The sequence below is a fragment of the Hemicordylus capensis genome, chromosome 6, assembly GCF_027244095.1.
Source record: "Hemicordylus capensis ecotype Gifberg chromosome 6, rHemCap1.1.pri, whole genome shotgun sequence".
Classification (NCBI taxonomy): Eukaryota; Metazoa; Chordata; class Lepidosauria; order Squamata; family Cordylidae; genus Hemicordylus; species Hemicordylus capensis.
In genome coordinates this window covers 161038810-161065671 of record NC_069662.1, presented here as the reverse complement: position 1 = coordinate 161065671, position 26862 = coordinate 161038810, and the positions used below count along the sequence as shown (strand labels likewise).

At 43.9% G+C, this 26862-nt stretch overlaps 1 protein-coding gene across 2 annotated transcripts in view; it reads right to left on the bottom strand.

Annotated features, from left to right (window-relative positions):
• Positions 1 to 475: 475 nt before the first annotated feature.
• WDR48 (WD repeat domain 48) overlaps positions 476 to 26862 on the bottom strand; it is a 38520-nt gene continuing 12133 nt past the window's right edge. Inside the window, exons 4-19 of one of the 2 annotated variants that reach the window (XM_053266323.1) lie at positions 26392 to 26474; positions 24126 to 24255; positions 16690 to 16778; positions 15736 to 15837; positions 14942 to 15166; positions 13333 to 13407; positions 12750 to 12852; positions 11621 to 11718; positions 9907 to 10014; positions 8814 to 8910; positions 7930 to 8025; positions 7549 to 7654; positions 5111 to 5198; positions 4310 to 4386; positions 4014 to 4206; positions 476 to 2797 (exon numbers count right to left, since the gene is read on the bottom strand). In XM_053266323.1, coding sequence (XP_053122298.1) covers positions 2702 to 2797; positions 4014 to 4206; positions 4310 to 4386; positions 5111 to 5198; positions 7549 to 7654; positions 7930 to 8025; positions 8814 to 8910; positions 9907 to 10014; positions 11621 to 11718; positions 12750 to 12852; positions 13333 to 13407; positions 14942 to 15166; positions 15736 to 15837; positions 16690 to 16778; positions 24126 to 24255; positions 26392 to 26474 — 1766 coding nt within the window. In that variant the 3' untranslated portion in view covers positions 476 to 2701. The remainder of the gene's footprint in view (positions 2798 to 4013; positions 4207 to 4309; positions 4387 to 5110; positions 5199 to 7548; positions 7655 to 7929; positions 8026 to 8813; positions 8911 to 9906; positions 10015 to 11620; positions 11719 to 12749; positions 12853 to 13332; positions 13408 to 14941; positions 15167 to 15735; positions 15838 to 16689; positions 16779 to 24125; positions 24256 to 26391; positions 26475 to 26862) is intronic. The other variant, XM_053266324.1, reaches the window with a different exon arrangement.

Below are 26862 nucleotides of genomic sequence, written 5' to 3'. Positions count from 1 at the left end.
ACAGAAGACTAGCCTGGCTGTAACTAATGCAAGATCCATCTTCCCTAGGTAGGGTCACTGCTGGTAACCCAAAACTGGTACATGGCACTTTTGGCCACTGATGGCACCTGGCCATCAGTGTTGGAGCAAGGAACATCTCCCCAAGCCTCCTCTAGAGGGGGAAGATGGAGCCCAGCACTCCCACAACCCAGAAAACCAGTCCAGCTGTGGACAATTTCATTACCCAAGGGTCAAGTGCACATGTGGTTGGTCTCAGACCTCCAAGCAGCCTGTCTACATTCTAAGGCTAAACTCCTGGGTAACAGGAACTAGACAAACACTAAAGTCTGGCACGACCTTATTCATTTTTGAATGAAGCATGACTGTCCATGCCTGTTTAACAATGCCAGTATAGCTGTACATATGCTCCATCCTAAATACATGATGACCAAGCAACATTTAAGATCACATAAAAATGACTAAAGCTGCTTACAAATGTTAGCTAAAGTTTTTTATTCTATACAATTGTGAAATACATATTCATCCTTTTGGCATTGCAGGCCCTCTGTCAGTCTTTCTGGAAACTACATTAGTGGGTTTGTAGAAAACAAAGTTTAGAACCTTGGCTGGTTTCTTCAAAACAATAGAGGGGAAGGAAGCAGGGGAGAGTTAAAATCACTTTCAATGAGTACATTAAGGAGAGCAAAAAATCCAGAATTGATGTCTATAAGAACAAAGCACAGACTGCTCTTCCTCTCTGCTATTTATAGATACAATTCAGGACAATGTACAGTTCAGCTTAACCAATGAATTCACCAACTTCACTAAAGTGTGCATGTAGCACAAATGTGGCAAACTAGATTTCTGCACACAAATGGAATTTACATGATGAATGATTCTCAAGATGGGAAAGGTGCATGCGAGCTTCATTCTGAACCAGTGTTTAAGCAGTGCCTGTGTTATCTAGAGCACTGGTGGTTAATGATTTGGGGTGAATCCAAATGCCACTCTTGCAGTAGGGCAGTTGCTTTGACCATCTGGAAAGGTGTATAAAGCAGACACCATGTGAGTGCTTCCCCATGCCCCCAAGAGGGAAAAAAAAATCCAAAAGGTGCTCTAATGTTGCTCCCTGTATCACTACCAAAGTTTATTAGGGTGTTTTTTAAACTCCATTCTTTCCCTTGGAAGTGAGCTGAAAGACTCAAAAGGCATAAGGCAATTTGAGAATATTCTACAGCACCACTGGATATATTCCTTGTGTTGTGGATTAGTACAGTCCTCACTTCTGTACTGCTTATACTGGCACTGCCAGCTGCTTGAGTAGGACAACTGGGGCATGGGAAGCATCATCCCACCTGGTGCCCAGTTAACACAAATGACTGGAACAGCAGCAGCTCCCATATTGCAAGGAATGTTGGGATCAGGCCCTTTGCAGTCATCTTACTGTCATTAAAGCATACTCAAGATGGCCTGTAGACTTCAGCTTTATCTCAACAGCCACCACAAAGGAAAAGAAGAACACTCATCTCGAGGGAAAAAGCTACTGTTGCTATACTGGCCCTTAAGAAGGCACTTGTGCTTCTGTTTCAAATGAGAACCATGACATATTTTGTTAGGATATTTGTGTTCCAGTTTTGTTTTTAAATTCAAAGTCAGCTTTTCTTGCCCAAACACTGAAATGTTCCACCCCCCACCCTCAATAATTTAGATTCTACAAGACTATAATGAAGAATATGAAAAAGCTGTAAAATGTTTTTAGAAACAGTGAAAAAGGAAAAGAGATTAAACTGTATACAGCTTACAACAAAAACATCCACAAATGCATATAAAAAACCATTGGAGGAAAACCTGCAAGAATGTTTTGTTTTTGTAACTATGGTTTCTAGAGTCTGCCAAGTTGTCAGAAGTGTGGAGGACTATGACCTGGCATTGTGACTGTCTTCTTAAAAGGAAAAATGGACAGAATACAGAAGTTACATTTTAATTGTTTAAAAAGCTAGTTAAAGGTTTGACATATTGCATCATGATGCACTGCACCACTGTACTGACCCTGTAATCACACCATCTATTCATTTGTTTACTTTTGAGAACCAAAATGGTTTCATACAAGATCACAACTGAAGGACAGATATCAACAAGTCTAAGGACATTAATCCCTCCGGTTTATGCTATAGAGGCTGTTCTGCTCAACTGTACAACAAATCTCCTCCTCTTCAATAATTTGTTTTGGAAAAGTGGCCAATTTTTCTTGAAAAGTATGAACTGCATCCATGGAATGTTATTAACAAGGTACAGCGCATGCAGTTTTTACAGTGTGAACAAGTTAGCAGCAGGGCTGAGAAAGTGTTTTCATATCAAGCTTGAGCAGAAAAGTATGATAATCTTGAAAATAAAACCAAATAAAAGCCCCAAAGATGGAAGCAAACATCTGCATGGGATTACCTGGTCTCTGTACACCTCATAACACAAACATAGACCACTCAAGGGCTTCTCATATCACTCTCACTTGTACTTTGATAAGGACAGACTTTAGTTTGGGTCATAGAGATTCATCTATATTACAGATTTATTAGTCACTTCAATTCAAGTAGACTCTGTCCGCACTGAGGCATTAGAAGTGTCAGATCTACCTTAGGGTTTCAGTGGGCTTCTAGAGCACTACAGCTGGGACCAGAACAGGAAGCTCAAGTAAGTTAATAACCAGTTGGGCCCACCACTTGGTTCACGTTGACTTCTGGCGGTAGTGGAGAGTCAAGTCACCACCGCTCTTCCATATGAAGTGCTTGACAGTTCGAAGGTCCATATTTGGATCCAAAACCTGTTGTGCAAAGCAAATTGCTTTTTAAAAAAGAGATGTGATTAAGCACAACTCTTAAGTTGATTTCTTGACAAATTATCTGAGCTGATAGTTACACTCCTCCTGAAAATGGGTTTCAGTGAATGTACAACAGGGATCTGATCTTGAGGGACACCAACCTATGTATTTCCACAGCTGCTATAGAGAAGTAAACCTCCATTCGTCTCCTTCTCAAAAGCAGAATTTGCTTCTGAGAAATGAAAAAAAGGAGAACTTATGTGCTTGCTGGTCCTCAGGATTGCAGCCCAAATAATTTATAGCCAGAAAATCATTTTGTGTGCTAGAATATTCTGAATTCAGCAACCAATTAGGTGCACTGGACTGCTGGACTTTACTAGGCAAGCAATGACACTCCCTTCTGATAAAGGCAGTGTCTGTTTTTCCAGACTGCCTTTACAGGTTGAAAGTTTGTTAGTTTAGAACACTCACAAGGTTTCTCTCCATCAGAAGCTCTTTTCTGAATGCCTCTATCTGCTCTCAAGTTAGGTGGCAACTGTAGAGAGGACCTTACCCATTGTGGTGTCCTATTTATGGAATATTCCCACCCTCCCTGGGAAGATTGCCTGGTGCCACATCTTATGACTTCCTGGCTCCAGGAAAAGGCCTTTTTATTTTCACAGGCCTTTAAAAACAGATAAATGTTATTAAGCATCTTCTGCAGGTGATGTTATAATTTTTGTTATATTTGTAATGCTGATGAGACAGTATTGTTGGAGATACAAGGTATAGATTGCAGCAAATACATTGCCAAAGCTATAGTACATTCATGAACTATGGCACTGATCCTCCTGGAGATCACTGCCCACTTGCATGCTCTGCTGGCCTCTCTCCCCATAGCGGGGGGTCGAGAATGCAACATCCCTGCAGACTGGGGGACTGCTAGAGGCAGGGCTGGGCCAACATGAGGAACGTCTTCCTCGAACTGACCCCCATCACTGACTGGCCAGGGCTTGCAAGCACGGGATTTGGATGGAGTCCTGGGTCTGGAAAATGGAAAAAACTCCCACCCCCCAAAAACATGATTGGTTTTTTCCTGGGGCTTCACATCTCTAGACCCTCCTCAGTCTCACTCATAGCACCCTCTGCCCTGCCCCAAAGATCACGGCCTTTCCCCAAAGGAGCCAAGGATGACATATTTGAACCTCACAACCATCCTTAGTAGGTTACCTGACCTTACCTGGTCCTGGCACAAAAGTTCAATTTTCTCCTCTGCTAAAACTGCAATGTCCTCTTCTTTTTCTTGTTCTCCAGCTTTTTCATTATTGGAAGAGCTAGTTGTCTGTGATTCATTGTCCAGGTTTATTATTTTTTCATAAACGTGCTCCATCACCTTCCTGACCTGCAACATGTCACTTGCAGACAGTCGGTCCCTGTAGAAAGGAAGAGATTTGGTGTCGAGACATGCAGCTTCAAGGTGATTCCAACCAACTCATCTTTACAAGGCAGGAGTGTTCTATTTTACTTTCCACTTACTTCTTTAATGTTTTTGCCCCAGAAGAGGAATGAGGTTGGAGGTAGAAGGGAATCTTATTGAATTTTGGCATATTTTTCTACAAAACAAGACAACAGAAACAGTTTGCTTCTTATTTTTAACAACTACATGTCACCAACAACAACACTGTTTAAATTTCTGAAATAAACCATATCATGTAGTTATGGACCTCTCCACCAAGTTTTATAGATCATTGTTCTAGATTTCTTTTTTTTGGCAAGCTAAAAACCTACTGATGTTGCATCAGTTTGGCACATGAGAAGCAGAGAACTGCAGGCAGGCAATCTTGGTCTGGATTCTGAATGATCTCATGTGTGCATGTATCAGGGGTTCCCCTAAAGAAATATGCGATGCTTTTAACATCCCCCCAAATTTCCAAGGCCTGGCAGTAGTGGGGGCTTGCTCTTGAAAAATGATCCTTGTGGAACTGGTGCACAATGCCTGAACTTCTACAAAGCAAGCCATCAAGTAATACACACAGAAAAACACATTTCTGTAACACACACATAACCTTTTAACTGTAGGCTCAACAACTGGTATCCATATTGCATTTTAAAAGTTTGTTTCTACAAATAACTCAAGTGAAAACTAGTATATAAAAGCATCACCATAAGATCAAGTTAGCAGGTGCAAGATTAAGGCTCAAAATGCTTTGTATTAACCATATTCCACATATCCTATTAGTCTATAGAGATATAACAGGGGCACCAATACACAATATAGTTAATGAACCCTGCATTAGATACGCACACTAGACACTCTCCACTAGTAAAGACACTTACATCCACAGTGATGTCAATTACCCATTGTGGCACAGTTTCGTTAAGGAGCATGGATTCAGTTTCACCACCGGAGTCCCGACACAACAATCTGAGTGGAAAGGAATGAGTTCTGAGAGAGGTTCATTGAGAGGTTAAGGGAAAATCTTGGTGCATTACTGGACTTATGAAAACAAGCAATGGGCCAGTTCAAATGTCAAACAGAACCATGACGTCCAAGTCTCCCACGAAGTCCACTTCTAATTTAGGTTAGAAAGAAACAAGGATCTGTTATGACAGCCAAACTGACCAATCCTGGTTTATTCTAACCAATTTGCTTCAAATAAACCTGAATATGAACCAAGTGGGTTACATACCCAGATTTATTTGAAGCCATTTCCTTAGAACAAATCAAGACTGGTCATTTGGGACATCCCAACCATACTTAGGTGGTTGTTAATCTAAATTGGAAGTAAAATTCCTGTGAGGGCAGGGGCTGGGAAAGCGTGAACTCCCGAAGCTCAGAGACATTGTACAGAATCAAACTGTGGTTCCATGGGACAACTGAACCAACCTAATGAGACCATCATTCAGACCCGACTTTCGTAACACAGAATGTGGCAGGCTGGACGTCGAAAGTTAGGGATGCTTCGTTTACTAAGTATATTTCAGGTTTTTACAGGAAACTTGGCTTGATGTTGACCCCCAGTTAGACAATTACCCCAAAGACATCCCCAGGGAGTCCTGAAATAACCAGCCACACAGGAGGAACCTGTAGACATCAGTGAATGGACGGCACCTGCCTACTATTATGTATGTATGTATGTATGTATGTATGTATGCATGCATGCATGCATTCATTCTAACCAGCTGTCCCAGTGACAATCACTAGGACTGAAGGGGAATTCAGAGTAACTTTCCATTCTTGGGCAATGAGAAAAAGGCAGTCAGGAATGGATATCTGAATGCAGACCATAATCCAATAGCCAAACTGTAGTGACCAGTCTCCCCTCCCTCTAAAGAGTTAACAGGAAGTGAACACTTGTCTTGACAGACAGGATGGTAAACTCCAGGGCTCAACCAATCAGTCAACCGTGTGTGTGTGTGGGGGGGGGGGGGGACGGACATGAGAGCTGCAGGGGGAAATTCTGGGAACAAGAAAGTAAGTTTGGACAGGGAGTGCGGACTAGCCTGAGTCTGTGATGGGAGCATGGAGGATGACATGCGGCAATGGAGGTTTACTGCAGCAGGATGACTGTGGACCCTTGAGACACAGGATTGCAGGGGGCTTGATTCTCATCAGGAGTTTGGTGAGTTCAAGGGGAAGAAGTCAAGGCTGTGGCTTAGGGAATTTAGCCCAGGGAACTTTTTCTTTAGTCAGACTGTGTCAGGAATTTGTTTTGCTTTTGTGTGTGCTTTGCATTGTCCTAAATATCTGTTTTTTGCAGCTGAGCAACTAAGTTCCATTTTGTACCACCCATAAGTGATCTGGGTGTTGCTGAAGTATTCTTGTAACCAACTAAGTATTTTTGAGTGTTTCTAGAAAGCTAAAAGCCTCAGAGAAACAGTCTGTAGTAACTGAATAAAATTTTCTCTCTGTTCTTTTTACAAGCCCCTCAGAGGGTTGATTATTGCACCCAGCAGGAGGAGGGGGATTTTCTCTGGTGCAAAACTCATCTCAAAGAGAGCTTGACCAAATTAACAATTAACTATGTGCAGGCCAATGCATGGGAGAACAATTGGTTTTATTCTTGCCTATTAGCAAGGGGAAACGTATTTTTGTATTTGTGCAATACCCAGTTACAGAGGGACCTTGGATTAAAGCACTCAGTCCAATTGTCTGGTTCTCTGCAAGTCTTCCGAGTGCTTGATGGCAGCAATATTAACCTACCAGAACTTCTGGATTTACCAGAATTCTTTTCTTAACTTTCGGGTCTTGAAAGTTAAAGATTTTTAAACCAGCCAGTCTGCTTCTAATAGCACAAGAAAGGGATGACTCAGCACTAAAGTCTCCCTCATGCTGCAGAACTGGTTCAGACTGGTCAAGGAGGTTATCCATTAACCTGGCTTGAGTCAGAAAAGGAAAAATTTCCCACTACCCACAATACACTACACAAATCAACTCATGTGTCTTTAAAGATAATATTTCTTATTGATATCACTCTAAGCATTCAGATCACTTTATGTATGCTATCAGTAATCCTAACACAGGTTGCTATCAGCCCCGTATTGCAAATAGGGTGAGAAAGGGGTCCCGAGGCTGAAAGAGGACAAAAGGTTGAAAGAGGAGAAGTTCATGCTAGAGAGACAAAATCAGATCCAGATATTTCCAAATCCACAGCTCAGGCATTCCACTATCAAAAGATCCAGTTCCCTTGTGATGGTTTTAACTTCTGCAAATTCAACCATTTGCTTATCAGTCACTCAACCACCACCACCCCACAGAATTCTTCAGTCTGTACCTAAACAGAGTGCGTCCTCCAGCTTCACCAAAAATAACTGGCGTGTGTGGTGGCACTTGGAAGTATCCATTTCCTTTCTGCACTCTGTTCTCCTGCTCACCGTTCACTATTGAGGAATGGAGAGAAGACAGACGGACAGTCTTAAGGCCATGCAGTCATCCAATTCTGAATAGAACGTCCCATTTTCAAACTCAGAAAGTGACTTTAAATCAAAGTAATTTTAAGACTAGTATCAAAGAGACAAATAACTGGCATCTACCCAATTCATCTCCCCGTCAAGACTCTGGAACTGATCCATGTTTATACATAAACCTTTTGCTACACTGCTACATGGGCCCCCAAGAGATGTAATATTCTTAAGTTGCACAGAGAAATACTCACCATGGTTCATTTCATTTTCTTCTTCATCCATAGGATTGATGTGTGTTCTCGGCCAATACTCCAAGAGAGCCTGCAGTAACAGTCCTCCAAGGTTTACTATATTTTGCACAATTCAGAAGTGGAAGAAAGCAATAAGAAATTATTGATGTTTATGTATATTTGAATTTGGAAATAGGTTTATATTTTAAAAAGCTGAGTATTTCTAGTATTATCACAGACACCAAGGCTAGGATCCAGAGAACTGCATAGCTAATTCCACATGTGTAAGGGGACTTTGACTGGTGTTTCTCAAAGAGCAGCCCTGCTCCTTCCTTATGCCAAAGGCAAACCTCTTTTACAATAGCAGACTTGTGATATGGAACATGAGTCTGCTGATCAAATGACAGGAGGAAGGAGAAAAGAGCGAGTCAGACCCACTGGGCATGTCCAAGCCCCTTGTGTGTACTCGAGGTAGCTCTTTGGATCTGGGCCTTAACTCCTGTTTCTGATCTAAATCCCAGAGAGTTAGTCCAAAAGCAACTTACTGAAGGAGCCCTTGTTGAAAACTCAAACCACAATATTGCAAATTGGAATGACTGCAAGATCAGGGTATAGTTTTCAATCCATGCAGAGGAATGATCAGCTTGCTACAATTCCACAGATTCCACTTCATAGAGTTGTGAAGAATTGCAGACAAAGACAAGCTGGGCAATTTGAGTCTAGCAAGAGAAACTTCCAAGAACCAAGCCAACAAACTGCCATGATGATAACCTGAATTCAGAGAATTTCCTTAAGTATTTGACAGCTAAACAGCAAATTCATAACACTGCCACTTTCCAAAAACATGGGAATATAAAGAAGATTGTTGCTGTCTTTTTATGAAATAAGGACATCAGCACACTCACATTTTGGATCAGATCCATCTGGACTGCTAAACCCTGCATCTTTTGCTGAGACCCAAGCTGCAAAGCAGTCACTCTCATCTAAAGTAATTGTCAACATCTGTCAAAAGAAGACCGTTGGGAGGAATGCAATATGAATACTGTATTAAAAGCAAACCCCACAATTTCTTTTTGCATTCAAGAGCATCCTCGAAGCTCTAACAAGCACACTTTGATTATACAAAGCTTCCATGCAGATGACAGCATCTGTAATCATATTACATTAGGATTGGCATATTTAGTTTTCAGGCCATACAATCAGATCTTCTTACAGTTGCTGCTTCATTTCCAGAAGTGTTAGTATTCACTGACATGCTAATTGCAAATTCTCAAATGCACAGAAGTGTGCCTCTATTTAAATCATGCAAGAGTATAAACATTTACAAGACTAAACACAAAGAAACCATTTATGAATGAACAGATTTTAATCCTCCTACACATTTAGTGTTATAGCTGACCCCAAAGGATAGGAAATATGTAAGACACCCCACTCTCATCGATGGCATTTCCTAGCCACATATGCTCTTACTGTAAGGAGGTCAACTGTTTTGGAGTGTTCCCCTCACCCTGCTTTGTGTATGTTTTTTTCAGTTCTCACAGAAATAGCTTTGGGATTAACTAGAACCCAAATTAAAATTAAGTGGGAAAGGAATGAAACTGCAAGTTCAGGGAATTGGAATCTAAGTGAGTCCAATATGAAGACCACCCATTCAATACCACAACAGCATCTTTATATTGCTACAGATGCTTTTTTAAGAATTCAGGGCTCCCTCCACACTGACCCCCGCCAAAAAAACAGCCACCAAACACACAGCTTTAGGTGGTCCACAAGTCCGAGATGCCCCACAGGATATAACATTGAGCTTATTACAGACCCTGGATGATACCATCCCGATACCTCTTTACTACTATAAAGTTATTAAAGTCCCCTCCCCCCCATTACAGACTTAACAGTCTGACAAATACTACAGCGTCTTTCCAAGTACAGGAGGATTAATTATATAAACACAATACCAAATTGCTTGTGTTGTGGAAAAGACATTAGGATGAGCCTTACCCCAGTTTTTAAGTCTACTGAAAACCAGTTTGGCACATATACCATTTTAAACCTCTTCTTAATTTCTTCTTCAAAGTCCATTTTCCCAAGGTCTTCTACTTTACATGCCTGCATACAAGACCACCAAACATTGCAGTGGTTACTCAGTGCAGAAATACAAGGAACTGCTTAATACAGAACCTTCCTTTGCATTCCCTGTTGAAGAGTTAGTTTTGGACACTCTCATGCTCATCTTTTTAAATACGCAGCCTACAGATCTTCAAAGGCAGAAGGATGTTCTCCAAGTACACTCAAGCAACAAATAAGGGTCTCTTGATGTGTTTGGAAATTGCTTGTAAATAACCAGCTATTTGATAGGTAGAAACTCTGCTTTTTTATTTAGAGTGTGCATGTTTCGACTTTTTTAAAGCACAGCCTAGTTCCATTTTTAGCAAGGGATTAACAAATTTAGGCCAACTGAGTATATCTGGAAGTACTTTTCTTTATAAAATAGTCAATGCAAGATGCCAAGTAGCATGATCTATTGTAGCGATAGAATTGAGGGAGGACTGGGCCTCAATTAGAATAACTGCTTGGAGGATGGGCTTCTCCAAATAAGGAAGAAAGACCAGGAGAATCAAATCCTAATGGCCTAATCCAGAGTGAGGGGCAGAGTTGACTAGAAAACAATCTATGGAGGTGTAGGGGAGGGATGTGTTCAGTTCTTCCCTGGAGGCTTCGGAGTGAGGTCTGATCAGCATCTACTGTAGGGAAAGGAGAGACTAACAGACTTGGACTGAGAATACACTGGAAGTCCCTTACCTGGAAGTTAAGTAGGAAGGATAGGGACCAGTTTAGCTAGATGAGTCAGAGAATTTATATTTGTTTAAGTACTTGGATCTGACTGCATGGTACCTGTAGTTCCTGGGGAAGGGTTTTATTTGAATGGAAGCAGCAATTGTTGCCTCTATAGTTTCCCTGATCATCCAAATATTAAGAAATCCTTGTTGTTAAAGAGTGTCACTACTTATTGGGTCCTGCCCTAGTAACATGCTCCTGAAGGCCTAAGACTGCTCAAGTCTCTTATAGGGAGAGGTTTTCCACTTTACTCTCCCAGAATATTCCCTTGGAAGGGTGAATCTGCTCATATTAAAGAGTGGGTGGTGGCAGCCTATCCGGGTCCTCAAAGCTAGATGCAGAATTTTGTACCCACCCCCATCTCCCTTTTGATTGTTACAACTATAAGTTACCATAAACCAGCTGTAGAGTGTGCTACCATCCACAACAACCCTTTGTTTTCTAATTGCAGTGCTTGGCAGACCACAGTCTAAATATCAACCTAAGAAACATTAAGTTAATTATATTATATCTATTGTATATTTTAAAGACTTTGCTTATTTCTTTGAGTAAAATAAAGTCATACTTCCCGATGACCAAGTTTTGCATACATGATTCTGCCACTGAAATCAGCTGAATGTACTACTTTTTACATAGGAATAGGCACAGCGAAAATGTAAATAATTTCTATAGTTTTTTGAAGTTCTAAATATCTTAATTCTTGATTACCTATAGATATCAAATTTTGCATGAACACTCCATGTCACCGGAATTAGCCAAACACACTACTTTTTACACCAGAATATGCTTGGGGAAAACATTTTACTTTAGAAAGTGTGTATGTGAATGCAGCAAAATAAAAGAAAATCCAATCCTGTACATTTGCCATATGACCTACCTTCAAAACATCCCAGTATGCCACATTGTTATTTGTATCTTTGGTTAATATGTGTCTCTTGTCATTGAGAATGTGGCACTGGATAATACTAGCACCCCCTAAGAAGATAATAAATAAAAGTTAAGAGACTCCATGAAGATCTAACATTTTAAAGAAGGGAACACATGAGAAGTCATCAGCAGAAGAAAAGCATCCTCTATATGAAGATGATGTAGCTTGTGTTGGGTATTTTCATTTTTTTATTCCCCAAGAGGGGTTTGTGCTCTGCTCTTGTGTGCACAACTTCATGTTGTGCACACAACACCCCATGCTAACTGAGCAAAGAGGCACCTTTTAATGTGGTGATTCTCTTTATTTAGCAGGGGGAGAGTAACTGGCCCTATCCACCCCCAGCACAGTACCTCCAGTGACTGTTGCTGGTGTCTGTCTTATGTTCTTTTAGATTGTAAGCCCTTTGGGGACAGGGATCCATCTTATTTATTTATTATTTCTCTGTGTAAACCACCCTGAGCCATTTTTTGGAAGGGTGGTATAGAAATCGAAATAATGATAATAAAAATAAAAATAATAATAATGTGAAACCTGGGTATAGTACTTGACAACAATTCTTAATACAGGCTTTCAGTTAAACAAAACAAGAGTTTCTATCGGTCATGGTTGTTATTGTTAACTGCCCAGAGACAAAAGTTTGGGGCGGTGTACAAATTCGATAAATAAATGGCATACTTGTTTCTTCAGACTTTTAGTAATTTTTAATATATTACTTTTAATTGTTTCAACTCTTAATTGTTGGTTTTTAAATTTCTTGAACTTTACATGAAGTGTCTAAAGAGGTTTTATCAGGCAGTTTATAAACTGAATGAATGAAGGAAGGGATACAGCTGAAAACTTGTGAGTAGTCTCTGACCGACAGACATACAAACAAGAAGCCCAAAATTCTTGAAGTGGAGCTTGTGCACTTGGCACAGCCATGTTTTTAAGACAAGAACCCTTGTGCTTTGCTTTATGGACTGACAATATATCCCAGATTGTGGGAAGACTACTGGATCACATCCTATTTTCTCTCTGTTCCCTGCCATCTGTCAACCCCAAAGTAATATATCCCAAGGATTCCCAATGTTATTGTCACCTTTGATAACTTGGTCAGGCTGTGTACAAAGGGGTGTGATTGGATTGGTACAGTCATTGTCATAATCCCCTGAAGCTCTAAAGTTGTGAATTCCCTTCAAAGTCTGAAAAGAAAAAAGGAAACAGGACTATAATTAAAGGCCACCATGAGAAAGGAACAGAGAGGAAGAAAAATAATTCAAGTACCAATTCTTAAATAACTAAGTACTGGTTGACCACTGCAGTACTGCAGATGAGTACTAAGTACTAGGGACCACTGCAGGGGACAGTCGGAGGCAGCGAGGAGCCAAATGACACTTGGTCCCAGCTAAGTTGATGGGGAAGGCATCTCCCCCCAGTTCAGCCAGGTGGAATGGCAATTCCCTTTCTCCCCACATTTCCCCCGAATACCAGTGCAGACAGCAAGAGACCCAGGAATTACAGAGCTTTCCTAGTCAGGAATAGGACAGCACCAGCAATGACTGCACAGGTTTGTCTGCCTGTATTGGCACATGCAGGGGAAGTAGAAGAGATCCAGGTAGCAGGGCTTTACACAGACTGTGCCCAGAGTGGCTAAAGACAGTCAAGTTTAATACCATTCTTACCCATTTATTCACAGATGATTTAGTTGTAGCAACCCAAAGTGCTGGAGGAGGATCAGCTGATCGGTCTAGTTCCATCTGAATAATCAAGAGACCAAATTGTTAGATCATCTTTCTACTGTTCCACACTGGTAAAACATTTACTCCTTTGAACATACAGTATCAGTGTAGGGGGAAATAAAATCAGTACAGAATTAGGTTACTGGTCCAAGATCAGGAGTTTCTGCTGGAAGAACTTGATTTCCATGAAATGGCCAAGTTTTAGGGTACATCAATTCTGAACATTAACCATTATTAAACTGTACTTTTGTATGCTGGCATTATGAGAGCACACTGTACCATAATATCACACTGTAATATCAATCAAATTAAAGCAAAATTAAAATAAATTTCATCAAAATTTAACTGATGAAGTTCTGGCAGCCAAGATTAATTTAAATATAAAATAAATTGAATTAAAATTCATTCTAATAAAATAAATACAATACAATTTGTAAAAAATAAATAGAAGGCATTGTTCTTCCTTTCCACCTCTGCCAAATCACCACATTTAACATGCAGCACTTGTAAGGAAAAAAATTAGAGAAGTTTCTCTCATAGTTTTGGATGAAAAGATTACACTTTGATCAGAAGGGAGAGTGGGGGGAACAAAGGGGGAAAGAATGGGGCAGGAGGCTTGGCTTGAGGGAGGGAGGGAGGGAGCAGGTTTTATGAGGGGAACCACCCCATCCCACGAAACCTCCGTGCTTTTACATTTCTGCCACTGCGCAGCCGCGGGACGGCTGCTGGGGGGTGAGCCAGAAGTAGTCCTTCTCACCCCACTCCACGGAGGCACAGGCGAGCATCACAGTTGGGAAGAGACGCGGGGCCGAACAGCAGGCCCTGTGTCGCTCAGAGTGGGAGGAGCTGCTGCCGGGGGAGAGGAGGACTATTCCTGGCTCATCCTCTGGCAGCCATCCCTTGGCTGTGCAGTGGCAGAAATTTATTTTCTCACACACACACACACACCACGGAGGTCCGGGTCAGGAGGGAGGCGGGGCGCATGCGGAATGGCCCTGCAGGCCAAGGAACACCTTTTGGGCCGCATGTGGCCCGCAGGCCATATGTTGTGCATGCCTGCTTTGATCAGTTGTCATGGCAATCAAGTACTGTGGAGCACTTTGGAAAGCTGACCTTGTTATTCCAATTACCATACTTGATTCCAAGAGTTAACATTTTGTTTAAACAGTAGTCATAACAAAATTAACAGCTCCAAACATGGGGAGGAACATCATGCCCTTATGAAAATAATCTTCCCATCTATGTACTGCTACAAAAAAAGAGACCACCTTTTCAGTAGTGTTTGCATCTGCATTAGAAAACTTAATTCAAGTTTACTGAGCTGAGCAACAGTTAACAGAAAATGTCCCAAGTATTTTGGTCTCACCTAGTTACAGACACAATAAGCAAATAGCAAGTGACATCCTCAACTACATACTCCCAATAAATGCTATGCCTCAAACTTTATTTCTAAAGTGGGCAACCAAGAAGCACCTAATGGAAGCAAAGAGCGGGTCAAAGGTTTGCAGACAAAAAGCTCAGTTGTATTGTATAGCATGGTTAAGCATATCACCTTAAGAACTGGTGCCTTTTCTTCACAAATGAGCACCCGGATATCAGGATTGCGCAAGTCTGTACAATATATCTTCCTGTCTCTTCCACCTGAATAGACGTGAGTGAAAGCTTCATTGACCTGAAGTGCCCATACACCTTCATCATGGACTCTGTATGTAGCTATACATCTCTGCTGACCAAGTGACCAGAGTCGGATAGTTCCATCAGAACTGCCAGAAAGACACTGTAACAAGAGTGGTAATTCAGCTTAAAACCATAATAAATATACAGCTGTTAAAGTAAATGTGCAGCTCTCTAAAGCCACTGGCTGACATCCAGACTAAATTATCCATGAACAGTGCCACTGGAAGAAATAAGACAAGTTAGAAATGGGACAAACTAGCTTGTTCCATAAATTTCAATGGGACTACTAGAGTAATTTAGTCTGGATACCAGCCACTATACAAAGTCTAGCTTTTCACTAATATGCTCTCAGTTACTTGTTCACTTACAGGGTTTTAAAAAATAATTGTATATGTGGTTTTAAATATGTAGTCATGTCCGACAATTAAATCACTAATGTATTGTGCCTATTAGCTCCCTAAAACAAAGTAATTATTACTGCAGCTATAATTTTTCAAAGAAAGCCAGAACCTTTAAACTTACAGTTCTAGAATGTGTTTCTTTTTAAAGTTTTTTCTTTAGAAAAGACAGCCTATGTTGTGGAGTGAGTATTGGAAAGAGGAGATTTTATTGTATGACAGTAGCTGTTTGTACTTGAAGCCTTCATAGAAACACTGTGCCAGATCATACCTGTGTGCCGTCTCTGTTCAACAACAAAGCCTTAACGTTGTCTGTGTGCCCCTTGAGTTTCATAAGCTTAGCGCAAGTTCTTGGATCCCACACCCTTAAAACCTGTTAAGTGGGGGAGGAAAATCCTGAAGTCAAAAATGAAACAAAGATGATCTGATTTCAAACTCTTTAATTTTAGAAAACCTTCATATTTGTACCAACCTCATTTAAGCGTCCTGAACAGGGACTACACACTGTTTATCTGTGTAGTACAAGTGCTGGATATATCTTTGCAAAATTCTTTGTGTCCGAGCCCACAAAAGAGATGCTCTCCAACCCCTACCTCCAATGTAAGGAAGGCCTTTCAGGGACTGGAAGAGCAGAATGGGAGCACCCAGTTATCCCAATATCCTCCTACACTGATGAACTGGTAGGTAGCAACAGGAGAACTCACTGAACTAGTTGTTGTTCTGTGCACCTTCATATTCCCCTCCTCCACCATTTTACTCTATTCCCAGGCAGATCTCCCCTCTTCCAGAAATGGAGCATTTCTGTGGTTGATGAGGGAAAGGCAGGCATGTATGTGAAGAAAAAACTGACCCATAAGCAGCACACACTGGTCAAAACCCTTGACCAATGTGTGTAAGGGAAGAAGAGAACTGAGAGCAAGCACAGCAGCGTTAGTATATGAAATATTCTGTTTCTGGAAGTCAGTGGGATATGGCTGCATTCTTAGACCTCTATGGTTCCAGTGAGAACCTCCTTGGATTCATCAGGTCTTTGGTATGATCCAACCAATCGCAAGCTTTTTCGGGAGTGGAAATGTTTAATCAAATTCATTTGAAGGATGTGAGAGATAGGAATTGTTCAAAGAACACTGAAGCTTTACACTACAAGTTCCAAATGATGTTGTCTATGAACTCAGCTGGCAATCATTTCAGCAAAACTGGAAGGGGAGCGGGGAGTCTTTTGTACCTTTTCGGTGGACCCTGATACAATTACTGTTCCCATCTGATTCATGGCAAGGCTGTAGATAGAATCTTTGTTCCCACTAAGGGAAGAAGCTATTGAAAACAAAAAAGCATTTTGTAAGACTTATTACAATCTACTAGAAATAAACAAGTACTTTGTAAAAAGAGGATCAAATATATAGCAATAGCCTACTGTATAACAGCATAAGAGAGGTCAGCACATTATAGTTCCAATCACAGCAACACCAGTGTAAAAAGAGTTAGTGCACTGCCAAGAGTTGTCATAAGTAGCTGCAGGAGAAAGAGAACCCAGAAACTGGGCAGAGCTCTGCTAATGGAAAATATTCTCCACTCAGTTTCTGAGCTCCTCTCCCGCACAGCTCTGGAGATCACCCGTAATGCAGCCTACACTGTTGCCAAGGCATCCCAATAACAACACTTTTGTAGGCACAGGGGCTACAGCAGCGCTGAGAGCAGCTTGCACTAATGCTCTTACACTACTGTCTGGGTGTGTGTGCATACAAGAGAAAGCACGCCTAGGAATGAACACTATTAGCAAAAGAGACTTCTTAGCCCATGATTGTTTGGGGTCTATATCCATGCTATACTTTTATGTGTGTACACACACACACACACACACGAAACTAGACCAGCATAATACTCTCTGCAGCAAGTTTTCACCACCACCACCACCACATAAACTAAGTATTTCAAGTGCATATTGAAAGGCAGATAAGGATTTTAAAATGGAAAACTAGTCCAGTTATTATTTACTAAAGTTTTAAAAAGAGGGAGGTAGCACTGCAGTTGTAAAGTTTTTAGCATTGTACTTGACACTGTTGGACTAGAATAAAACTTGCCCACAAAACTTGCCCACATTGTGTAGCTTGAGGGGATCTCCACAGAGACCGAGTTTCTGTGGGCAGACAAAACAGGTTGCTTACCTGTAACTTATGATCTGGATGTGATCCGTTGTATTCATAAGAACTGGGTTTCTGCGCCTGCGCAGGGACCTCCCGGGCTGACTAGCTAGCTCCTCTTTGCGCCCCGCCCGTCTGCACGTGCCCTGCAGCTTCCGTTAGAATCGACGGTTGGGGCGCCTCTCCTTCAGATTTCTCGCAGACCGCCATATAAATGACGATCCGCACACCAGCATCCACTAGTCCAGGCATTCTGCAGCGGGGCCGGCTGGGAGGGACTTATGAATACAACGGATCACATCCAGATCATAAGTTACAGGTAAGCAACCTGTTTATCTGGATTGTGATCCATTGTATCCATAAGAACTGGGTGTTTAGCAAGCTACCCCATAAGGAGGCGGGTGCAGATGACCCCCAGCTATGCCAACACACGTTTCAACACTGATCTTCCAAAATTCGCCTCCCTAGCCATCCGCAGATCCAAAGCATAATGCTTCACGAATGGTAGATGCAATGACCATGTCGCCGCCAGGCAGACATCTGCCATTTTAATGCCTGACAGATGTGCCGCAGACGTTGCGTAGGCCCTAGTAGAGTGAGCCCGAACCGTCTTTGGCGGTGTTATCTTCTGGCTTTTATAGGCGAGGAAAATCAGTTCCACTAGCCAGTGAGCAAGTCTCTGGCGAGAGATTGGACGGCCCTTGCTACGCCCCCGGAAGGAGAGAAAAAGCTTTTTACTCTTCCTAAAGCCATGAGTTCTCTCCAAATAGTATAGGAGTGATCTACGCACGTCCAACGTGTGGAGGGCCTTCTCTAAGTCTGTCTCTGGACTACTGAAAAAAGTTGGCAGCACTATGTCTTGATTTAAGTGGAAATCTGTTACCACCTTTGGCAGGAATCTCGGATCGAGACGCATCACAACCTTGTGTGGATAGAATTGAGTGTAGGGTCTATCCATCCGCAGGGCCGTCATCTCGCTCACTCTCTTAGCCGATGTAATGGCTACCAAGAATGCCACCTTCAAAGTCAGAAACTTTAGCGGAATAGTCGCCAGTGGCTCAAAGGGTGCCTCCGTTAGGGCGGAGAGTACTAAAGACAGACTCCACTGCTCCATTGGGCTGCGCACAGGAGGGTAAAGGTTATTTACACCTTTCAGGAAACGCTTACATTCCGGGTGGGAGAAAACCGTGGACCCATCCCATCCCCTGTGCTTTGACGAGATTGCTGCCAAATGCAGCTTAATGGAGACATTCGCCAATCCACTCAGTTTGAGCGATGTCAGGTAACGTAGCACATCCCGAGGGGTCGCACGCAATGGCGTGACACTCTTCCCCCTCATATAACTCTTGAAGCGGTTCCACTTGCAGGCATAACTGCGTCTTGTCGACGCACGCCTACTGTTTAGTAAGATGTTGTTTAATAGTTGATTCTCCAAGCGGTCAGCTTGAGAGAGTGCACCTCGGGGTGTAACACCTTTCCGTGTTCTCTTTGCAACAGGTTTGGAGCCCTGGGGAACTTGTGGAACACTGAATGAGACATTCCCAGAAGTGTGGCAAACCACGGCTGGCGTGGCCACCATGGGGCCAGAAGTATGCATTTCGTTTGGTCCCGCAATATCTGCGCAACCACACGGCCCATTAACGGCAGCGGGGGAAAAAGATATAACAGCCCCGTCTTCCAGGCCCGTTGAAAAGCATCCCCCAGGGATCCCTGGCCTATGCCCGCACGCGAACAATAATTGGCACACTTTTTGTTGGCAACCGTGGCAAATAAGTCTATCGATGGGACCCCCCAGATCTCGAACACCCTGTCGAGATACATCGGGTTGATTTCCCACTCGTGTCTTTGGTTGAAACTGATGTCCCTGCTGAGCCTGTCGGCCAAGCAGTTGTCTACACCCTTTATATGTATTGCCACTGGGTGAATTGAATGTTGAATGCACCAGTCCCATATTTTTCTCGCAAGTAGGCAAAGAGACAGTGACACTGTCCCCCCTTGATGGTTGAGGTAGGCAATCGCCGTCGTGTTGTCCAACTCCAGCTGTACTGACCGTCCCCTTATCATAGGTTCGAATGCCCTTAGGCCCTGAAACACAGCCAATAGCTCCAAGTAATTTATATGCTGAAGTCTCTGCAACTGGGTCCATGTCCCCTGCACGCATACGCTGGCGCAATGCGCACCCCAGCCCGCCATCGAGGCATCTGTCGTTATCCGGGAGGTGGGCTCCTTGGACACAAACTCGACTCCTTTGCCCAAATTGTCCATGTCTAGCCACCACCCCAGGCTGGCGAGGACATGTTGTGGTAGTGTCAAGTGCATATTCTGGCCATCCACATTGGGTCGGAAGTTGTGGAGAAACCAATGCTGCAATGTGCGCATGCGGAGGCGCGTGTGTGACACCGTTGCGGTGCATGATGCCATCAAACCCAACATCCGCTGGATTCGAACCGCTGGCTGCCGTGGAGTCCTCCGAAAGTGACGTATGAGTTCGTGCATTTGGGTAATTCTTTCCGCAGGTAAGAACGCCCTGGCCAATTTCAAGTCCAGCACTGCTCCGATGAAGTTCACTCGAGTCATGGGTTCGAGTCTCGACTTCTTCCAATTCACATTGATGCCGAGGCACTCCAACAAGGCTAGCAGCATCTGCACTTGGCGGGTCAGTAAACTCCTGTCGTGGCTCACCACGAGCCAATCGTCTAAATACGGATACAGCCTCAAGCCCTGAGTTCGCAGGTGGGCTACAACCACCGCCATCACCTTTGTGAACACTCTGGGCGCAGTAGAAAGTCCAAATGGAAGCACCACATATTGATAGATCTGTGCCCCTACTGTAAACCGGAGGAACTTGCGGTGACTCTCCTGTATCCCGATATGAAAATAAGCGTCCTTGAGATCCAGAGTAACTGCCCACTGTTCGTTCACCAGCAGAGGCAGAATTCCCTGCAGCGTCACCATCCTGAATTTCCTGGTCAGAATGAAGAGGTTGAGCCCCCTCAGGTCCATTATGGCTCTTATTCCACCGTCTCTCTTTGGTATCTGAAAATACCGGGAATAGTAGCCGGTCAGTCTGTTCGCCCATTGCACCCGCGTGATCGCCTGTTTCTCCAGCAGCACCTTGACCTCCTCCCGCAACACCTCCGTGGCCGGCGTATAGACCAGTCCAGAGAAGGGAGGCCTTGTCTCGAACTCCAACGCATATCCAGTCTGCACTATTCTCAGTACCCACCGGTCGGATGTTATGTTGTGCCATGCTGGCGCACGGCTTGCCAGTTTGATGTTGATCCTGGCAACTACAGGGCCGATGTAGTGGGTCCTGGATTGTAGCGTTGGACTTAATTGGCTGCTGCAAAACTGATGCAGTGGACGAACAGTCCCGTCAAAAGCTCTTGCTGGAAGCGTCCTTGTCGCCTTGACGAGCTGTTTTTCCTTTTTGTTTTTGGTTAAAGCCCTTACCGCGTTGGTAAGGTCTGAATTGTCTTCGGTATTCTTTGCGGTCCCGATACCGATCACTCTTTCTCTGATAATAAGTGCGGCTCCTTGCGGTTGAGCTGGAACCGCTCGAAGGCACCATAAAGGTGCGGGCAGTGAATTTAGATTTTTTTAACGTCTCCATTGACGTGTCCGTGTCCTCATGGAATAAACCTTTGCCGTCAAATGGCAAGGACTCGACTTTCTCCTTCATGTCTGCCTGCAGGGTTGCTGAGCGAAGCCACGCATGCCTGCGCAAGCTCACTGCCGTCACCATTGCTCTCGATTCCGTCTCCGACAAGTGTTTAAATGCGCTCAGTTGTTGGCGCGTTATTGCCGTTGTTCTTTCGTACACATCATTAAATCTCCATTGGAAGTCCTCCGGAGACAAAGAGGATGAATCCTGTAAGAGCGCATCCCAAAGTAAATGGTTATAGCGTGCCATACACGCCGCATAATTAGCAATACGAATTGCTAAACTGGAGGTGCTATAGATCTTTCGACCCATAACGTCCATTTTCCTCCCCTCTTTGTCAGCAGGCGTGGAATGACGGTGTCCACTCTTGGTGGATGAAGCGCAACTGACAACCAAGGAGTTCGGTATAGGATGACGTAACAGGTAAGAGTTCTCTCCTTCAGTCACCCTATACAAATTTTCAATGCGCTTGGAAGTCGGAGCCCCGACCCCCACTGAGTCCCATGCCACCTTCGCAGCCTTGTCTATCCCAGGAATCATGGTGAGGGCAACAGGATGCGAAGTCTTAGACCGCTTCATCATATTATAGACCGGGTCAGCAACGTCCGCATCCGGAGAGCTTACGTCCATGCCCAGGGCTTCAGCGATGTCCCTTATGAGGATATGGTAAGCTTTCAATTCCTCAGTTGGCGAGGTGGATAGTTTTGGTGGCACATCCGAAGGGGGGTCAGACCTACGACTGATATCATCTCTGTCAGAGGCTGGTCCCGACTCATCGTCCTCACTGTCATCAGAGGGTGAAGATGATGGTTCAGAAGGAGGAGGTGTTGCTTTCCTCTTTCTTTTCCCAGCAGGTTTTTCTGGCATCCTCGTCTGGACCACAGGTAATTGTGAATTCTCTGGAATGTAGGTTTGAACTTGCACCAATGGTGTTTGTATAGGCAAGTTCACAGACGGCCCCTGATGGTCCGCATGCTCTGACTGCAGCAGCGGCTGAGCAAGTTGTCCAGCCTGCACAAAATTCCGCAGCCCTTGCACTGGTTGCATTTCTACCTGTGCCGCTTTCCAACGCAAGAACTCTGCATAATCATCCGGCACCCCATGGCGGAAACCGCAGGAATGAGTTGGCTGCAGCATTGTAGAGCACCCGACATCGGTTCTTGGATCCTGGACCACTGCTGGTGTCAGTGAGGCAACATGAGGCAGATCAGCCAGCTCTCCACCTCCAGGACCCTCGTCTAAGCCTGTCGACAGGAAGCCGCGAAACGTCGCACCCGAGGGTGTACTCGAACTCGACTCCAGCAGTTCTCTAAGTCCGTCCCCGTGTGTAGCCAGACTCGGAGTCCTTGGCGTCGAGGGGGACTGTGCCGGCGTCAATGCCGGTGACAAAAGATGAGGAATCCTCCTCAATGTCGAAGCCGTCAACACCGATGAAGGAGCAGTGTTCACATTCAATATCTGCTCCGGCACCGTGGATGCCGACGGAGGAATGGCATACACCGCCTGGGCAGTTATGGGAGGCTCCGATGCCGAGACTTGCAAATGTCTCGACGCCGATATCGACGTCGATGTCGATTCCAATGTCGACGCCTGTCCCAGACTGCCTTGGTCCAATCTCGATGTCGGCGCTGGTGTCGACGTCGAGACTAACGTCGATGTCGAAGCCGAGACCATCCTGACCGTCGATACCGGAGGTGTCGACGTCGAGGCTGTAGGGGACTCAGCCGAGTCCACGTCGTAAATCTGTGCTGCCGTCGGTGAGGGAGTTAGATGTCGAGACTCCTCACGATGGCGACCTTCCCTCTCAGAAGCATGACGATCTCTATCCTTATGCTTCCGTTTTTTGGAAACCTCCTTTGGTTTCTTAAACAGAGTGTCAACAGTGGTTTTAGACTGCTTATCAGCAGACCCACTGGAACCCAATCCCGGGGAGCTTGACGCACCGGACTCCTTCGACATCGAAGCTCCCGATGTTGAACCGGAACTCATCGACGCCGACGGACGAGGAGTTGGCGGCCGAAGTGCCTCCTCGTATAACGCAGCTCGAAGCCTGAGAGCTCTATTTTGCCTAGTTTGTTTTGAAAACGAGCAGCATATCTTACATGCCGCCGTGTTATGATTCTCTCCTAGGCACATCAAACAGGCGTCGTGATAATCAGTCGAAGGCAACTTTGCTCGACACTTTTCACATCGTTTGAATGTCTTCTTAGCTTCCATTGTCCAAATGCCGTTCCGAGTCAAATTCAGTAAACAATCTTAGGAACAAACAAAGCAGAGTCCGTAATCAAGTCCGTTCACCGTTCCGAGTCAAAACCGTCCTGTACAAACTTCGAAGTTAGAATCAGAGTCCCAAATCAAGTCCGTTGTTCGTTCTGAAGTCAAACCAATTAATCCGCTCAGTAGAGAATAGTCAAACAGTCCGAAGTCAAAAGTTTTGATAATAATTGAGGAGCAACAGCCAAGAGGTGTAAGCGCTTTGGCGGTCAAGAGAAAACTGAAGGAGAGGCGCCCCAACCGTCGATTCTAACGGAAGCTGCAAGGCACGTGCAGACGGGCGGGGCGCAAAGAGGAGCTAGCTAGTCAGCCCGGGAGGTCCCTGCGCAGGCGCAGAAACCCAGTTCTTATGGATACAATGGATCACAATCCAGATCTACACTACACCCCTGTCCAAGTTCCTGCAATGTATGAGTCTTCAGTGTTCCCACGAGGGCAGGTATTTTGTTAGTCGTTGGCCTTTTATAAACACCTTTCCTTGAGGCTGTCAGTTTCAAAACTGTGTTTGTTGACCAGTGAGTGGCTGCAAAAGATTCCCTTCACAAAAAGACAGCCTGCACTGTACTTCTTTGGGACACTTACTTGTAACTGTATTATTTGAGGCAGTCAGTGCTGTTAGCGTATTTACATCCCAGAGGAATATCTGTCTGTCCAGCCCAGCAGATGCTACCAATTCTTTATCCTTTGCATATGCCAAAGCTTTCACATAATCCTGAAATCAAATACATAAGTCAGTATGACAATAGGGAAGAAGCAATTGTCTACCAGCGATAGAATGTGGTAGTCTATTTTCCCAGGGGTATTTTACACCAGGCCTGCCACAACAGCAGCCAAAAATACCTGGGCAGGAATGAGGACCATTGCCATCTAGTCCCCTTCAGCAATTACTTCTGAGAAGAGATGGCAGCCGGGGCACCTTTTACATCTGTGGCCCGAAGGAGTAGAGGCCCCACCCCTAGTAGCTGTCATCTGTTGCAGAGTTCTGAGGACCATTTTCCTGGGGGATGTTTACATTGGGCTTACTGCAGTGTTAAGAAAGAGCATCCTGTTACTAAGATGGGAAGCATCTTTGGGGGCTCCCAGCAGCACCCGATTTGGAACTACAGGCTTGTAGTTTCCATCTTGTCTCTCTGAACTTTTGGGCTCACCATTTGCTTGCATAAAGCTAACTCACGAGGGTATGTCACTTGGCAGAAGGCATGGGGAAAGGTAACTCCAGGTCATGTCTAACTGGAGGACTATTTCTCTGCTTTCCTCTCTGATCTCCGTGCAGGTGAGGAAGCTGAAGTAGACACGAGTTAATTAAGTGCTATTCTTCTAAGAGGGATAGCCAAGTACTCCCCTCCCCGGATTAGCTTGCTAATTAACACATTCCAACACCTATAAAGGTTCTTCCTAATGAGTCCATTTCACCCCATCCTGCACAGGTTTCTCAGCCTATTCACCTCACTGTGCTGGTAGAGCACACCCATAAAAGTTTGAACAGGACAAAATGTATTTTGTCTATCACGTATGTCAACCTTTTCAGTAGAAAGATGTGGTCAGCATTTGCCCCCGGGGCAAGATGTGGCCTATTTCTGTCCCCAAGACCACCAAGCAGTGTCTCTCTTCTCTGGATTCACCCATTGTGTGTTTATGTGTCTTGGAATCAGCTATACCTATACCATCTTGCTGTGACTTGGCTCTTGTACCCGTCCCGCTTTCACCTCCAGACCAGCTCTGCTCCCAGGCCAGATATGTGCAACACACTTGGCTGCATTGAGAGAGACTTGTCCCCTGAGATTAGATCTCCTTTAACTTTTCCTGGCTCCCTGACCCTCAAGTGGCACTCAGGTACCCGCTCCTGCATTCTGCCTTCCCGCCTGTCTGTGAGGAAAGAGGTCCCTCAACATTGGTCGAGCAACTAGTGTCCAAACACACCACCGAGAAAGGACGCAAGGTATACTAATCTACTACTACTATATGCATATAATGCTCATCAACCAAAGTTCTCAAAGCAGTTTACACAGAAAAATACATACATAAAGATGGTCCCCTGTCCCCAAAGGGCTCACAATCTAAAAAGAAACATAAGGCAGGTATCAGCAACTGCCACTGGAGGGATGCTGTGCAGGGGTTGGATAGGGCCAGTTGCTCTCCCCCTGCTAAATATAAGAGAATCACCACTTTGAAAGTTGCCTCTTTGCTTAGTTAGCAGGGGTAATCTCTGTTCCTAAGTCTCTTGCTCCCCTATTTCCCACTCTAACTCTAAAGCTGTTCTCAAAGGCAATTTTTCCAGTCAGCCTTGAGCGAATTCAAGCTAAAATGCCTCTTGGTGAGTTTCAACTTAGTACTATGCTTACTGCTACCCTTGTTAGTTTTATTAGCCAATATTGTGCTGCTTATCAATCAATATGTCTTTCCTGTACCCTAAAAACCCTAAAATAAACCTGATCCTATTTTTGAACTTCAACTCTGTCAGTCATTTCCAAGACTGAAGCTTTTGCACAAATTTATTCTGAAGTGAGCTGCTCCATCTAAACTCACTGGTTCCCTACACAAGCCCAGAAGTTAGTCAGCGGGGTTTGCTAATTTCCCAGGAGCAGTATCATTAACAAGCCACAGCCAGAAACCAGATCATTTAGGTTTTTCTTTAATTGTATGTAAAATGCTTTGAGAAACATTGGTCTGAAGAGAATTTACAAAAAAAAAATGTTGTAAGACTTTGGCACTATTGGATTTTACAGCTGCAGATATTCATTTTTATTTCAGCATTTTTATACTTCCCATTTATAACACATTTTTATCCCCCACTATCGGACCCATCATGGGCCGCCACCCACCAATAGCTGACAACGATAACTGTTACCTTGTGTGTCCTTAGTGTTGACATACAAAATCCCTTATGTGCATTCCATACTTTTACTGTAGTATCAGAAGAAGCAGATATCACTACAAAGAAAAATAGTTACAATAGTTACATCTTTGTGGTATCTAACAAGGTCAATCTTTAGCCTTCAGTAATTAGAAGTGTTATGCATTCTGTGCTTAACTGCAAGCTAACTCAATACTGAGTCACTGCTCTAAAAAGCATACAGAAGTGCCAGAGCCGCTGGAACCATTATTCTGGATCTCCCTCTGGAGAGACCCATCAGATCACTTCATATTACAGCTTCCAATGCTGGGTATACGCATTTCTTTTGTCCGGCATTCTTCTCTTAATTTTAATTAACATTTAATGTTTGTTGCCCAATGTTGCTAATTGACTATTACTGCTGTTTTATGGTGGAGCTGCATTTTTAACAGTCTTTTGCAAGCCACTTCCAGTATTTTTGTGGGG